A 16,772-nucleotide genomic window follows, 5' to 3' on the forward strand; every position below is an offset into this window, starting at 1 on the left:
TGGGAAAAAATGAAGAGTCCAAAACTTAAGGAATTAAATGAAAATAATCATGAACTTTAAGGTTTACAAGTGTAATTTGGTTAAAAAAATTGGGAAAAATGTTCATACACCCCCTAAACTTTCAACCACTGGCCAAAAGACCCCCTCAACTTTTATAATAGCCAATTTACTCCTTAAACTATTCACACTTGCCAAATTAATACATCTGTTAGTTTGGTGTTAGAAAACTAACGTTTAAATCACGTGAGAAGCACACAAAAATTACAAAGGTGAATCAGCTTAGTTGGGAGGGAAATAAAAAGCCAATTTAGAGAGAGAAAGACGATAGACTGTGGAACCAAAATCTTGAACTGCCATGATAGCCTTCTCTCCAGTGTTAGAGTTTTTGTCCTGCAATCTCCTTGCCACTGGTATGCTTTTTTTTTTTTTTTCCTACTCTCTGCTTTTCTAATCTCAATCTCCCTGTGCGAATTTTTCCAATTTTTTTTGTTTGGTTTAATATTCGGGCTTACCCTTTGCAGTTTACACTTATCCAAGTGTTTCAAGATCTGCATTTTCTTGCTCATCACGATCATATAGCGTCCTAGGCAATTGTTGCAAAGTTTCTTCAATCTCATTTTCATAGAGGTAAGACACCCAAGTGCTGGAGTCTATCAATCAAGTTTAGTTTTTGTGAGGGCTTCTCAACTGTTGATATTAGCATTCTCCTCACCTCTTCCTTTATTTCCTGAACTTGTAGCTTTAAAATGTCCTCAATTTCCTACAAAAACAATTAAATCAATAAATATCATGCACACATTCAAAGGGACAACTTAATGAACTCAGAAGCATATGTGTGGAAACGGTCACCCCAAATGCTGGGATAAAAACAAGAAGTTTGGCAGTACCCGTGGCTAGGCCACACATCCATATTTCATTTTCATCCTTCCAGAAAATATATACATACGCAGATAAAAATTTAATAATTTTAAGTTTCGGAAGGTAAATGAACTGAATAGCTCGAAGTCATGTCCTTCGAAAAAAATCATATTTATCTATCGGACCTATTGGTTATTGCTTCTTGATGGGATTTGTGTAAACTGCAAAGGGTAAGCCCGAATATTAAACCAAACAAAAAAAATTGGAAAAATTCGTACATGGAGATTGAGATTAGAAAAGCAGAGAGTAGGAAAAAAAAAAAAAAAAAAAAAAAACATACCAGTGGCAAGGCGATTGCAGGACAAAAACTTCGACACTGGAGAGAAGGCTATCATGGCAGTTCAAGATTTTGGTTCCACAGTCTATCATCTTCCTCTCTCTAAACTGGCTTTTTATTTCCCTCCCGACTAAGCTGATTCACCTTTGTAATTTTTGTGTGCTTCTCACGTGATTTAAACGTTAGTTTTCTAACACCAAACTAACAGATGTATTAATTTGGCAAGTGTGAATAGTTTAAGGAGTAAATTGGCCATTATAAAAGTTGAGGGGGTCTTTTGGTCAGTGGTTGAAAGTTTAGGGGGTGTATGAGCATTTTTCCCAAAAAAAATTTGTCTAAACATGCATGTTGATAATTAGCAAAGACTTGCTAATAAGCAAAAAAATTACAAGGAGCATATACTTTGACTGGCTTGGTAAGGGATCAGACATTGCTTATGAGGGTGAATTATTCTATTTCAATATTCTCTCTCATTAATTCTATCATCAGTATACATACCTAACTCGTGAGATTTAGGCTCCGTTTGGGAGTTCATAAAGGAATGGAATGGAATAGAATGGAATGATCATAAAGGAATGGAAAGGAACGGAACGGAATGGAATGTATTTAAGCAAGAGAAAGGAATGGAAAAGAATGGAATGTAATGGAATTAAGTAACCTTGATTGGATGTTTTAAAATGAAGGAATGGAAAGGAATGGAATGTAAGTAATTTTGTTTGGGAGCAACATGGAGGGAATGGAATGGATTCATTTTATAACAATATTACTATTAGACCCTTATTTTAAAATAAATAATTGAATATACAGGGGTATTTTGGGAGTTTTAGTAAAAAAATCATTAAATCTAATTCCATTCCCTCCCATTCCTCCCAATTTCGGGGGGAATGAAAATTTGAGGTTTTAAGGGAATAGAGAGGAATGAGTGTTCCCTCCTACTCATTCTATTCCCTTCTATTTAAACTCCCAAACAAGGGAATGAGCTTTCTATTCCTTCCATTAAAACTCCCAAACAAGGGGAAGGGAAGAATATTCTAAAATTATTCTTTTTATTCCTTTCCATTCCATTCCATTCCCTCCTCCCAAACGAGGCCTTAAGAGAGGTGCGTGAGATTTGAACGTAAAATCTTTTTTTAATATAAAGATAATTTGTCCCAAATATTTGAAGCCTTAAAAACAAAGAAGGCAGCGTTTGTTTAACGATAGTAATCGCTTGCAAATGCCAAAGTCTTTCACATTGTTGCAAACTTCCATCTCTAATTATTTTTTACATAATACAAGAGCAAATAGTTTTTTTCCCCCCTAAACTACAAGAGCAGATAGTTGACTATTATACTAGGAAAGAAATATATAAGTAGTTAAATATTACACATTTGAAGTTGGCACATAGGACTAATATACAAGAAAGAAATATAATTACATTTACATGGCTCAAATCTCAATGTTAATCTTGCAGAAGAGATATATCTACGGACACTAATTTGTCTCCACTTGAATTTTTATTTTGTGTAGTCGATATATATAACATCTGTCTCTTGTGGCGTGAATCTCACAATTGTAGAACCTATTCCCGTATAAGAGAAGATGTCATATATTCCTTTACATCAAATACCGCCACCACTTAGACCACTTGGTTATATTTTACCATCAAGTCAAAACTAGTCATTGGCCACTTAGTTGTATTTTACCATCAAGTTAAAACGTGTGGATTTTTAATCATCTCATCCGACATAAAAAGAGTTATTGCCAATAATAACAAAAGCAGATATAAAAAGGGAGGAATAAAGCATAGAGGATAGAACATGCCACTCCAAATTAGTAGTATGATATAACACCCAGCAAGCCAAAGTATCAAGTTAATTTAATTAATCAAAATCCTTGTTTGAGCTCGGACTCCAACTCGTATGAACATGAAGAAAACATAAGTTTAGAGTAACGTGGAAGATGAAAGCTGGGTCGCAATCAGATTGGCTGCATTTATAAATTGTCGCACTCAGCAATCAGCATGCCTTATGGGGAGCATGTGCCTTTAACTTTCATTGACATTGATGTAGTAATATCTTTTTAACAATTTGCTTATGTGGTTGTTAGTTGTTAGTTGTTTCCAGCTAATCTTCAAGCAAGTGCGTGGCAGCAAAGGACATAATCTACCTTTATTTCAACATTTTCTACTTTGTCTTTGAACTTTAAATTTGTCAACTTCTGTCCGTTAAAAGAGAAGAAGAAAAGAAACAGGATAGAGAGCCTAAGGATTAACATCCGCAATGCAAATTATTTTATCATTTTATTTTACAACTCATCTAATATCTTAGTTTCTATTTTTACATACAATTATTAAAATAAAAGTAAATTACACTCCTAAAGTTTAGTAGTTTTTAGATTTTACATCCTAGAATTTCAGAATATGAAATTTACCTTCTGAAATATAGGAGTTTTTGAATTTTACACTTTGACGTTTTAGACTTTAGATTTAACCTCCTAAAGTTTGGGAGTGTTTGGATTTTATACCTTCAAATTTTGAAACTTTAGGGTGTAAAATCTAAACACCCTCAAACTTTAAGGAGTAAAATCCAAAAACTCCCAAAATTAAGGGGGTAAAATCTAAATTTTAAAACGTTAGGGTGTAAAATCCAAATATCACCAAATTTCAGGGGGTAAAATCCAAATTCTGAAATTTCAAGGTATAAAATTCAAACACTCCCAAAATTTAGGGGTGTAATTTGTAATTTACCCTTAAAAAAAAAAACTATACTAACAAATAATATAAACAAATCAATTCTCTCTCTTCTCCCTTTTCTGCTCTTCCTCTCTCACTCCATTAAAACATGTGTTTTTATTTTTACAACCCATAAATAGTAGGGTTGTATATATACAACCTTATTTTTCACAGTTGGCAAAATATTTTAGGTATCCATACCCGAGTAAAGCCCTCTTCTAGTGTCTTGGTTGGTAAAATAACCATTGGGGTGACGGGAGGGGGGAAGGGGGGGGGGGGGGGTTTACAACCCCCAATGCTAATATTTAATAGAGTTTAGTCTTTAGAATTAATAGAGTTTTATTTTTGATAATTTAATGCTTGGAAATGAGAGGGATTTGAACCTCAAATATGCTTCTATTTAGATTAAAAATAGGTGTCAGTTGGGCTGTAAGGCTCTTGACAAAATTAATAGAGTTTATATAATTTATCTTGTTAAAAAAAATGGAAAGTGATAAATTAAATTTAAGTGGCTGCATATTCTGTTGTTTGAAAAAATAAATGGTGGAATATGCTTTGCTATTGTTGACAAATAAATGAAATGGTACACAAAATGTTCATAGATAGAGCCTAAATGGAGATTAATTTCAAGTACCCGAAATTGGATTAAGTTGTATTTAATATTTATTCACCTATACAGGCTATACTAGATATTTATCTCTTAAATCAATATAGGTTGTCAAATAAAAAATATAACTTGTCACTAAGTTAGTATGTGTTGGTTTTCTCAAAAAAAGAAAAGAATAAAAGAAGTTATTATGTGCTGGTACTTGTTATTAATACAACTGAAAATTGAATTATGGCTCGTATTAAATCTAGTATCAAGTTACTATTTAAAATTTGTTATGAAAATGTTGTAAACATATCATTTTTCATAATATTAATAATAAAGAAATACTTTATTATTATTATTAATAAATAAAAAGAGAAATAATCATGGAAGGAAGGAGCTCGGCTTCTAAGTTCTAACTAGACAACTAATTATGGGTTCTAGTTAGCTTAACTGGTAAAGTCTCTGATGATTGAATAATAGATCTGAGGTTCAATCCCTAGCTATCATCAGGAGTTAGCGGATATTATAGATTGAAACTCTCCTTAAAAAAAGAAAAAAAGAAAAAAAAAAAACCTAGACAACTAGTGAGTAGAGACCATTTTCCGGTTCAATGCAACAATGATAAATTATGTTAGGTGGGATTATCTTCTACCATGACATCTCTGCATTTGTTGTGCTGCCACAATTTAGAATTTAGGCAAAAATACAATTTTGGTCTTTACATTCTGGAGTCATAGTTAATTTGGTCCCCACGTTTTGATAGCAGTTAATTTGGTCCCTGTTATTTTCAACTTGCAATCAATTAGTCCCTACCGTTAAGTCATTAACGAAAAATTTCTACATGGCAAACAGTTTACATTGTTAGCATGCATAATATTAAAAAATTAAATAAGATGCTGACTTGTTTAAATTTTATGGCCATATTAGCACTTAGATGGCAAAAAAAGCCACATCATCTTTTAAAAATAATTTTTTTTACCAATTTTTTTTCTTTTCTTTTTTTTTTTCTTTTATTTTTCTCACAATTTCTTTAAAATTTTATTTTATTTTCTCACATTCTTCACTGTTCTTCTCCGAACCCAGATAAGGCTACCGTCTCTCTCATTAATTGCATGCACTTATACTCTTCTTCGTACAGAGATGATTTGGTTGAGAAAGCAATCAAACCTCTACAAAAGTTTCTCTAGCATACCAAGTCAAATTACTCAGTGAACCCAACTCCAAATTTCTCTTCTTTATCTTATAAAAATGTGAGTTTGGTGTCTTATCACTTTAGAGTCCATGAGAAAGCTTGGACTTTTTGAGCTAAAAAATTTCAATGCATTAGCCAATAGTCTAGAAGAGAAAAAACCCATAAGCACAAGAAACTATCTTTCATGGAGTCCAAGCTTTGTAGCTCCTTTGCCAACAAGGCCAACCCCATTACCATAAATTGCTCAACCCCCACTTCACTCTTTTGTTGGTTACTCTGCTCCTGCCATTGTCACATCCCCCACTTGTCCAAAAAATTTACAGATTTGGGTTCTAATACCCTAGTGCATAGTAGATCCTATCCCACTCCTCTCAAAGCACAAAACCTAAGTGGGTCACAATTTTATGCTGATCTAATAAGTCCACCCTGTGAATCCTATCATCACTAATGCAAAGAAAAAATTGGTAAATAAGAGAAAATTATTTTTAAAAGATGATGTGGCTTTTTTACCATCTCAGTGCTGATGTGGCCATGAAATTTAAATAGGTTAGTGTGGGGGCCAGTCAATCAATAATTATTAAAACCGTGTTAACTGGGCCTGTGGCCCATTCGAGGACGTTAAACCATCCGAAAAGGCTCACATAAGGTTATAAGGGGAACCAAATGAAAAGAGGAGTAGATATCACATGAGATGGGTCCAGTATTCGTCCGAGGACAAAATCATTCTTGGCAATATGTGTCCGAGGACGACCTGAATGCCGTCTTGTTACAAACACACTTTGAAGCTACATTACCACTAAAGGTGGGACATGGGGCCAAGGATAAGAAAGAAAAGATAAATAAATATCTTTAACAACTGCTGTCTTCGCATTAATTATCTCTCAACCAACTCTCTGGCCACATTAATGTGGAGGTGATGCTTGAACAATGATGAAGCAGCCTTACAGCTGCTGGTTGGAGGTTCCAAGAGGTGTTGGATGGGACAGGAAGGGATCTCCCGAATCCAACCTACACGTGTGTGGTGAAGATGACACCAAGAGGGCAGTATATAACAGGGAAGAATGCATTAAGGAAAGGAGGATCAGAACTTCTAAACAATTGATGCTTAGAAGAAAATCTTACGAAATAAAGAACTTAGCTTGTTTTAAGGATAAATTGATTGTAATATCTGTATTAATCCATCTAGAAACGTTAAGTTTAATCGTTTTTATTCTGAAGTTAATCTAGTTCTTTTATATCCACGCTCTACAAATTTATTATTTGGGCCTTTAGCGTTCGAACCCAATACGAGTTTGGGATCAACACAAATTGAGTCCTTACAGTTAGCATCTTATATAATTTTTTTAATATTAAGCATGCCAACAATACAAGTTGTTTGCCACGTAAACATTTTCCATCAGTGACTTAACGGTAAGGACCAAAATGATTGCAAGCAGAAAATAATATGGACCAAATTGATTACTATCAAAATGTAGGGATTAAATTGACTATAATCCCAAAATTTAAGGACCAAAATAGTGTTTTCGCCTAGAATTTATTTCCTTACCAAAAAAAGAGAGTCTATTACTCCTAAAACAGTGCTCTAAAATAATTTGTTAATTAACAAAAAATGTTTCAATTATAATAAGTAATTTTGTGGTAAAAACAAAAACGTCAAGAAGGGATTTTGCTAGATAGTAACCAAAGTATGAAACTTAAAAGGTTAAAAGAAAATATATTTGATTTCTCGAAAAAGAAAAGAAAAGAGAACATATCTGAAAAGGACTTATTACTAGTATTTAGTACAATGAAAATATTTTAAAATATAATTGTTTAAATAATATAAAAATAATTTCTTATTTGAATTTAAAATTTTCAATTGTGGGCTATGTCCAGGATTTGGATACCGTTGAAGTTATGGCTGTGAGGTGAGCTATCAATTTAGCAATTGAGAATTTGAGACAAGATTCAAGGAATGTCAATTGTCATCATATATGGAGAGAGTGATTCATTAGGTGTTTTTCCTTTTAGATATTGGCAACAAAACAAAAAAAGAAGGAAAAATATCCATAAAATTTTGGAACTAGATTTTGGCAACTTACAAAAACAATGTAGTCATGTACTCATTATGCCTTTTTTTTTAAGCAAATCATCAAGCTTTCTTTGTCCACACAAAAAAGGGTAAAATTATATTAAATCTCTAATGGAATTTTTACTTGTTCGTGGCCTCATATATAATTCCCTTTCAAGTTCATGAACGTTTCATTATCAACACTGCCCATACAATCAGGACAAACAAAAATACAAGAGTACTGTGTATCTTCCTTGTCGCATGTACCATGCCACGTTTCGTATAACAATTTTTTAAGCAAGTAATGCAATAAAATATTTATACTTCTTTTATTTCGGAAAATCTAGTAAAGGTAGTTTATTTGTGTTTTTCTGTTTTTGAATATAAAAAAACAATTGGGTGAAAGGAAAACTATTTCTTGACTTTTATTATTTAACTTAGCATGGGATAAAGTTATTTTTTATTAAAATTTTCTATAAAACAACTTTATCTTACACAAAGACAAATAAGAAATCCATAAAATAATATTTCAATTCATTTTAAGGTTGCTACTAAATATAGAAAAATGAGATAGTTTTCTAAAAATTTCATTTTGAAAAGTGATTCATTTTTTAGAAAAATGTTAATATTTTAACTCTTATGCTCTACTAGACACATAATATATGCCGACACCTTTTACTCTCTTGGCTTTTATATATTGGCTATTAGTACTTTCTTGCCATTTACACATTATTTTGAGTCTTTTCTCTTTCTTCCCCATATATATAAAAAATATTTTATTATAAATTTTATTAAATTTAAATGGTAATTAAGAAAATAAAAAAATTTATTGTAAAATTACATAGATCATTTAAATCCATGCTTAGATAGAAGTTTAAATGGATATACATTGAGTAAAAACTTTACTTAGGTGAAAGGTTAAAGAGTGACACATGGTGGTAATTAGAAGATGATAAAGTTGAAGGCTAAATGAAAAAAATTCTCTAAAAATGTGCCATATGACAACACTTCATGTTCTCATAGATGAGGTTTCTATTTATGTAAGGTTTCTTACATGTTTTTTTATTTTTATTTTTATTAACTTTCCTTGTAAAGTAAGTTTTTTTATTTTTATTTTTTTATACACTTATAATTAAAGTAAGTTTAAAATGGAAAGTAATTAATACATGATATATTACATTTGGTGAACCATAAAATAAAAGGTCTGGTTAACGAGTGTCTTTAAGGCATTTTTTAATGGATTATTTTATTAAAGTTTTGATACCATTTTTATGAAAAATATATAAACTGTAAAAAAAAAAAAAATCAGTTATTACTTTTTTTTTTTAAATTTTTTCATAAAAAGTGTAGGGGCACGATTTGGAGCCCAAGCCCAAATGTATGGAATCTTGGTCTAATGAGCTCAATACAATGAATTTGTAGAGTATGGGTCAAAGAGCTAGGTCTTAATGAGTTGGGCAACAGTTAATGTTGAATTAAAAGACAAAGCACAAATAAGAGACATTGGTGTTAATGGATTTTTGGTCCGAGGAGGCCAAAGTTCATGTATACTGATCACAGTTGGATATTAAGATAGTTTAGTATGCTACAGTATTCTCTCTCTATTTTTCACCGCCCCCTCTTATGGGGGTTCTTCCACATTATATAGCTCCTTTCTAATCATCTAGACCCTACACTTGTTGATCATCTGGATCCCCACTTGAGTACCAATCCCATCAGACACTTCTTTCAACCTTTTGTGAGTTGTGGTAGTCAAGGCAGCACTGTTCAGAGGTCTTTTCCACATTAATGCGGCTAGAAAAGTAGCTGCAGTGCACTTAATGCAGTGGTAGCAGTTTTTCCTTAGATATTTCAAGTTTCCTTTCATCTCACATATTCATGGGGCGCATTTCAATTGCTAGAGTACGTACTTGGACTGCATTTGTCATGTCCGATGATGAATTCCTCATCGGACCTCCTTCCCTTCATCTCCCATTGATGAGACTTTTGTTAGAAGTTATTTAATAGTTATCTCCTCCTTCTCGGACTTGTTAGTGTTCTCGGACAAGGCCCAATGCCTAATACATTATTTTAGGCCCTAGTCCCTACAAAAAGTTTTTAAAAATATTTATAAGCTAATGCTCTTAGAGTATTTATTAATTTTTTCTTAAAATAAAACATGCAATGAATCTATAGATAAACCCAATTTTATATGAATCCTTTGCTTTTTTCGCACCATTTACAATCCACAATTTCAACACTTTGTCAAATTAGAATTAGACTTGTTTATAAAATTGTTGTAAAACAATAAGACACATGATTTTTTTATTTAAAAGGAATTGAATAATACTAGGACAACTTGTCACATGATAAATTATGAATAATAAATCTATGGACCTATTATTTTTTTCCAATCACTTATAACTCGTACGTGGCAATTTGTGGTAGAAGTCGTGAACTTTGATACGATTCTATCATTTTTCAAAGAATTTCGATGGTCACTAGTGTCCACTAGTTGTCCTTAAAAGGAGCTCACAAGTGCCGCAAGACAAGCTCACGGGCTCTATCTCTCTTTCTTGGATTTAGCTTAGTCCCACATAAACATACACACACAGTACTGTTCTCTCTCTCTCTAAAAAAATGGGTACCAAAAGAACTACTCCAATGGCTACCAAAATGTTTTGCATTTTCTCACTCATGCTCCTCCACAGCCCAATTCATGCAAGACCCATCAAAACCATTGTTGTCCTTGTGATGGAGAACAGGTCCTTTGATCACATGCTGGGTTGGATGAAGAAACTGAACCCAGAAATCAATGGTGTCACTGGCTCTGAATGGAATGCACTATCTGTCACTGACCCAAACTCCAAGCGATTCTACTTCAACAACCGGTCCCGATACGTGGACCCTGACCCAGGCCACTCTTTCCAAGCCATACGTGAACAAGTGTTTGGGTCTAATGACACCTCAGCTAACCCACCTCCCATGAATGGCTTTGTTCAACAAGCTTTCTCTATGGATAACACTACCACCATGTCTCAAGATGTCATGAATGGCTTTGACCCCGACACCGTTCCTGTCTACAAAGCTCTCGTCTCTGAATTTGCAGTGTTTGACAGGTAATTGATTTTTTTTTTTTTAAATTTTTTTTATGGGACAAAATTAAAAGAAATTCTAAATGTTCACATGCCTGGTTTGCTTTCAAATTTCAAATCAAGCTTCTTACTTTTTTATTCATTATTGATCATGATCACCTCCACATAATTAATCACACATGCATAACCATTTAGCTTCCTCAATTTTATTTTTCGAACTTTTGGACTTCTAGATCCATTTAATTTTCTGAATTAATTGAATTTTAGTGAAATGAATTCTTTCAAATTAGCGGAACAAGTCCACTCAACCTTATTAACTGACCTTGTGTTTGGACTTTGGATAGAGGATTTGGAGCGGAATTTAGGGAGGAACTAGAATTTAAAGATGTCATTTAACAAGTCCTAGATTTGGATAACTATTTGAGGAAATTTCAAGTTTCTGCTTAGGACTTTTATCTAGAATTTAGCATTTATTCACAACAAGAAACTAATTTAATTTTGACATATGCCAAAGAAAAAAAAACTTTTGAGAGAAATTTATTTATTGATTTTTATGAAAAAAAAAAAACATTTTCTTCCATGTCCCTTTCCTTCCAAAAAAATTCTGGTTAAAAAAAAAGAGAGAAAAGAATAATTCCGTATTTTTTGTCAATGTGCCATATATGATAACTTCTTAAGTTCAATTATAACCTAATCTCTTTTCACCGGTCACACTCACATATTAATTTGGACAAAACTTATATACAATATCTTAGGTACTGTTTTTTAGGTTCATTTTTAAAGATTCTGCCATATGGCTATTTAACTAAAAAAAATATATTTTTATTTCATGAGAAAAACACCTTAGTACTATGCTTGAGGAACTTAAGAGGAGAATTTAAGGAATAATACCTAAGTACTATGTCTAAGTCTTGCTCTATTAATTTATTCATAAATTATTTCTTAATTATTGTATAAAGTAATATAATAGAAATATTACAAATTTGACCATGTAACCTTAATAAACCAATCACAGCAAAGTACATGAAACATTTGTTTATTATTATCGACATAGATATCAATTATATTCATTATTACATCAATTTGTATGCATCTTAGGTGGTTTGCTTCAATACCCACCTCGACACAGCCGAACAGGCTTTACGTGCATTCAGGAACTTCAGCTGGATTAACAACCAACATCGCCGCAGAACTATCAAAGGGACTCCCACAAAGAACAACGTTTGAAGACCTTGCCGATGCCGGAATATCCTTCGGCATATACTACCAGTCTCTACCCACAACCCTTTTCTACAAAAACCTAAGGAAGCTCAAGTACGTGGGCAACTTCCATGAATACGACTTGTCGTTTAAGAATGATGCAAAAAAAGGCAAGCTCCCAGGTTATGTTGTGGTGGAACAGCGTTACTTTGACAATAAATTGTCCCCAGCCAATGATGATCATCCATCACATGATGTGTACAACGGTCAAATGTTTGTGAAGGAGGTGTATGAGACACTGAGGGCTAGCCCACAGTGGAATGAAACCCTTTTGGTGATCACGTATGATGAGCATGGTGGGTTCTATGATCATGTGCCTACACCAGTGAGTGGGGTCCCTAACCCTGATGGGATTGTGGGACCTGAACCTTTTCATTTCAAGTTTGATCGATTGGGTGTTAGGGTCCCTACCATTGTCATCTCTCCTTGGATTAAAAAGGGCACTGGTAAGTAATTAAAGTCTTACCCATTTTTGCTTTGTTTATGTCTAAATCTTTAACGGTAAATCTTGTTGCACACGAATTATCACACGTACATACAATAAGGTACATGTTTTCTTGAATTTTCAAAATACAATTTTAGCTTGCGTGGCACACTCATTGTGTGATAATCATTACCCAATTTTTAATTTTTTTAAAAATATAATTATACTTTAAAAATTTCAATAAAAACTAATCTAAATGCACCCTTTTTATTAATAAAATGACAGTTAATCCAAATGTACCTTAATCAAGATAAGACTAATCTATTATGAACTTTACAATCGCATCCATGTTTTGTGCAAAAGTCATTTTAGTAGAAATAATTAACTTGACACTCTTTTTTTAATAAAAAAAAGACACATTTGGTTTTTGTGTTTTACTAGGAAATGGGAGGAAAGTCATGCCTCTTCTAGATGAAAAATATCTTAATGTTCTTGTATATGATTTGGCACTCTTTGTTTTAGAAGTTTATTTACGTACTTGTTAAGAGTTAATAAAGTACGAATATACTTAAAAAAATTTGAGGCTTTAATAATTGTACACGAACAAATAATATAGTAATATTTATATATATAAAAAAATAATATAGTAAGATATTTTTAGGCATAAAATGTCTTTTCCCCCATGGATAAAAGTCTCTTTATTTTGTTGTTATATATAATGGTTGTCAACATCACCATCCACAATCATATCTATACCAAAGCATAAGTCTTATCTAAGGTAAGTGAAATATTGGACCACTCACCAATCACCAATATGAAATAAAGAACGCATGCAACTCTCACCAATCACCAATATGAAATAAAGAATGTATGCAACTCTCTAACAATATATCGTCCTTTACTTTACAACCCTTTTAATTACGCATCTCCAAGTAATAATTTCTGATTGCAACAGGTTTTAAGAATCACTTTTGGGGTTTCAATCTGAATATTTTGGGTGTAAATAAGTTGATACTTTGAGTTGTTATATACTATTTGTCTTGTATTATTTGTATTTTATTCTTGTTTGTAAGAGTTTATGTGAAACACAATTTTTAATTCACATACTGTATATATTATTCATGGTCCTCTGACAAAAATCATGTATCTTTTCCAATTTGTATTACTTCAACATATTATATAATTATATATTTGTAAGCATTAGATTGATCAATTTCATGATGAACCTCACTTTCTTGGCACTATCTTTAAGATCTTCTGGTTACCATTATGTCTTGCTTTCAGCTAGGCCCCAAGTCATATATTGAAGCTTCCATTTTCACACTGCTTTTTAAGAATAGTATAAATGGCAGACATTGGAATAATGGGAACCTCACCCATTACTTTTTCGTTCTTATCTGTTTTGTCCAAAAGCATGGTGGGAAACCCTAGTCATTATTATAATACTGATATTTTTGGTTTATAGTTTATAACTTGTGATGGTGGTAATGATACAGTTGTCCATGGGCCCAATGGTTCACCATTTCCAACATCAGAATATGAACACTCATCCATTCCAGCAACAGTGAAGAAGCTTTTCAACTTGTCCTCACCCTTTCTAACCAAGAGGGTTGAATGGGCTGGCTCCTTTGAAGGACTTGTCCAAACAAGAAAAGAACCCAGAACTGACTGCCCAGGTTAGTCATTTTAAGAGCACCTCAGCACATGTAAACTTTTGTAAATTTAAATGGTTGCTACAGTATATATAATTACTATTATACATATAAATCTATTTTTAATACTTTTTTTACCTATATATAGATAAAAATGATTTGAGACAAAAATAAAAAAATTGATAAAAAAATTATTTTAGTGAAATTTAGTGTAAAATAGATAATATAAAGTAAATATTTTTGAAAAGCAATTATATATAAAAAAAAAACAAGTTCTTATGTTAAAATAGACATGAATTTTTGCATGAGCTGATGTGAATGCTAAATAAACTAATTAGAGAAACATTGTGATGCATAGTGAAAAAAACCCACAATTGTAAATGCTAGTGAGTAGTGACGCGATATTTTTCACATTTTGTTTTTTCAAAATTGCTGACATAACATATTGTAAAATTTTAATTAGAGTAACATCACATTTACCTGACAATCTAGTGCTGTTAGTACTTTTATTATGTACCAATTACGATAGGTCATGTTGATAGTCGTGAAAATTATTGTTTCCTTAGACTTATTGTTGTAAATTTCTTGACCTATCGTGGTCTCTTTGAATTAATCACAATATTTTCTCCTGCTATTTCAATAGTTAAACTTCCTACTCCAGTGAAGATTAGGAGTACTGAGGCTAATGAAGAGGCCAAGGTGACTGAATTCCAGCAAGAGCTATTGCAGCTAGCGGCTGTCCTAAAAGGAGAAAATGTCTTCACAAGTTTCCCAGACAAAATAGGGAAGGGAATGAATGTTAGGCAAGGGAAGGAGTATGTAGATGATGCTGTAAAACGCTTCTTTGAGGCTGGGCTATACGCCAAGAAAATGGGAGTTGATGGAGAACAAATTGTCCAAATGAGGCCCTCTCTCACTACAAGGCCATCAAAATCTCCAAGCAAAAATCCATAAAGAGGATGATGCTAAATGAAAAAAAGTGATAGAAATATTTGTTGAGAAAACTGGTAGTGTATCACTAGGTACATATGTACAAAACTACTACTAGTTCTTTGTATCTATTCAAATTGAAAGAAAGGTGAAAAAAATGATAAGGTAAAAGATAGATTACTGAATAAAACTATTTATTCTTTACAAGGCATGGTTCAGTGGTGCTAAGTTGTTAAACGATTGATTGTGTGCATAGACCTTACAAAGATTAGCACTTCTAATTTTTTTATGAGGTGAATTAGTAATTGTCTACTTGAGCCAACTACATTTGGGCAAGGGGCACTAGTGAGTTATAGCTATAGGTACTGGTCCTTAAGCCCAATTTGCATTTTTATCTAGATCCTATTACTTACGTGTTAGAGAACACAAGCCCAGAAGAGTTTGAAAGGGCATCCAGCCTTTTTATAGCTCAATGTGCATCCAATAATTTGACCAATAAATCTATTGTCATTAGTCTCCAAATGTCAGTGAACAGAACGATTTAAACGTCATATTCTTGACCAAAGCAAACAAAGTTCCAGCAAGTTACAATCAATAAAAGTAGTCACATAAAGAATTTAAAAAATTGAAATGTCATGGTTCAAAATAGACCCTTTGGTTTCCTTTTTGAGCTTGTAGGAAAATACCAGCCTATATAGTACTGTATGTGTGTGTGAAACCATTCATAGTGTTGAAATATTTTTTGAGGAACAAAGTGTTGAAACTTGAAACTAGTCAAATCGAAATTATGGAATGTGTATGTCATTTTGACAATTTCATCTAACTATGAAATCATCTCTACTTTTAACATAGAGGATCTTGCATCTCATAAAGGTCCACTTTTGATGGATCTTCACATGACTATTGCCAACCAAGTATTTGATCCAGCACTACCAATCCTTTAGCCAGCACGTAAAGAATATATTGGTGCTATTTTAGATGAATAGATTGTTCCGCTAGAGATAGAGAAGTTCAATGCTTTTTAGTTGGTTGGAGGTGATGACCATAGTTAGGGTATGTTTGGATGGGGGGAGATGAAAAAAGAGAAGAGGGGAGAGGTAGGGTGGTTGGAATATTCACCATCCAAACCACACGTGAATCACTCAAGATGAGCTGTAATGGCTTGACCAAGACCTACTATAAACTATTTAGAGCTAGTGAGCTATCAAGAATCCAATGAGTGAATATCATATGGGAATTTATAAACCAATTCTGGCAAAAGAATATAAAATTAAGGCTAAATTACAGTGTTGATCTCTCAAGTTTACTTTGTGTTGATACCCATTTTCGCGACACATTCTTTAGAAGCCCAACTCAATCGAGCCCAACCTCATTATGGGCCCAATTCATGTATTATATTATTTTTTATTCTTTTAAGCATGACTCAAGCCCATGCAATATATGAGGAAAATTGAGGAAGTGTGGTTTGGAGGGTATGAGTTAGTTCCTTTCGGACTTTTTGCATGAACTCAACCCATTCGTGCTACTAAGTGGGCAAGGGACACTGGTAGCACCTCAGGCTCATGGAGGAGGTCTTGTACTCAAAATTTCCACCTCAAAAGAGCTTTTATGCTTTGGGTGACTGTGCCCCTAATTTTCAACCCAGCTCCATTTTCCACACCAATACACAACTGACTCTAAACTAATTAGC

At 32.9% G+C, this 16,772-nt stretch overlaps 1 protein-coding gene across 1 annotated transcript; it reads left to right on the forward strand.

Annotated features, from left to right (window-relative positions):
- Positions 1–10,254: 10,254 nt before the first annotated feature.
- On the forward strand, positions 10,255–15,289 carry LOC126723838 (non-specific phospholipase C2). The gene is made up of 4 exons (XM_050427760.1): positions 10,255–10,840; positions 11,915–12,522; positions 13,997–14,176; positions 14,796–15,289. Exons 1-4 carry the CDS (start codon positions 10,362–10,364, stop codon positions 15,104–15,106), a joined length of 1,578 nt encoding a protein of 525 aa, XP_050283717.1. The 5' UTR covers positions 10,255–10,361; the 3' UTR covers positions 15,107–15,289.
- Positions 15,290–16,772: the final 1,483 nt, after the last annotated feature.

This window comes from Quercus robur, chromosome 1 (genome assembly GCF_932294415.1).
Source record: "Quercus robur chromosome 1, dhQueRobu3.1, whole genome shotgun sequence".
NCBI classification, from domain to species: Eukaryota; Viridiplantae; Streptophyta; class Magnoliopsida; order Fagales; family Fagaceae; genus Quercus; species Quercus robur.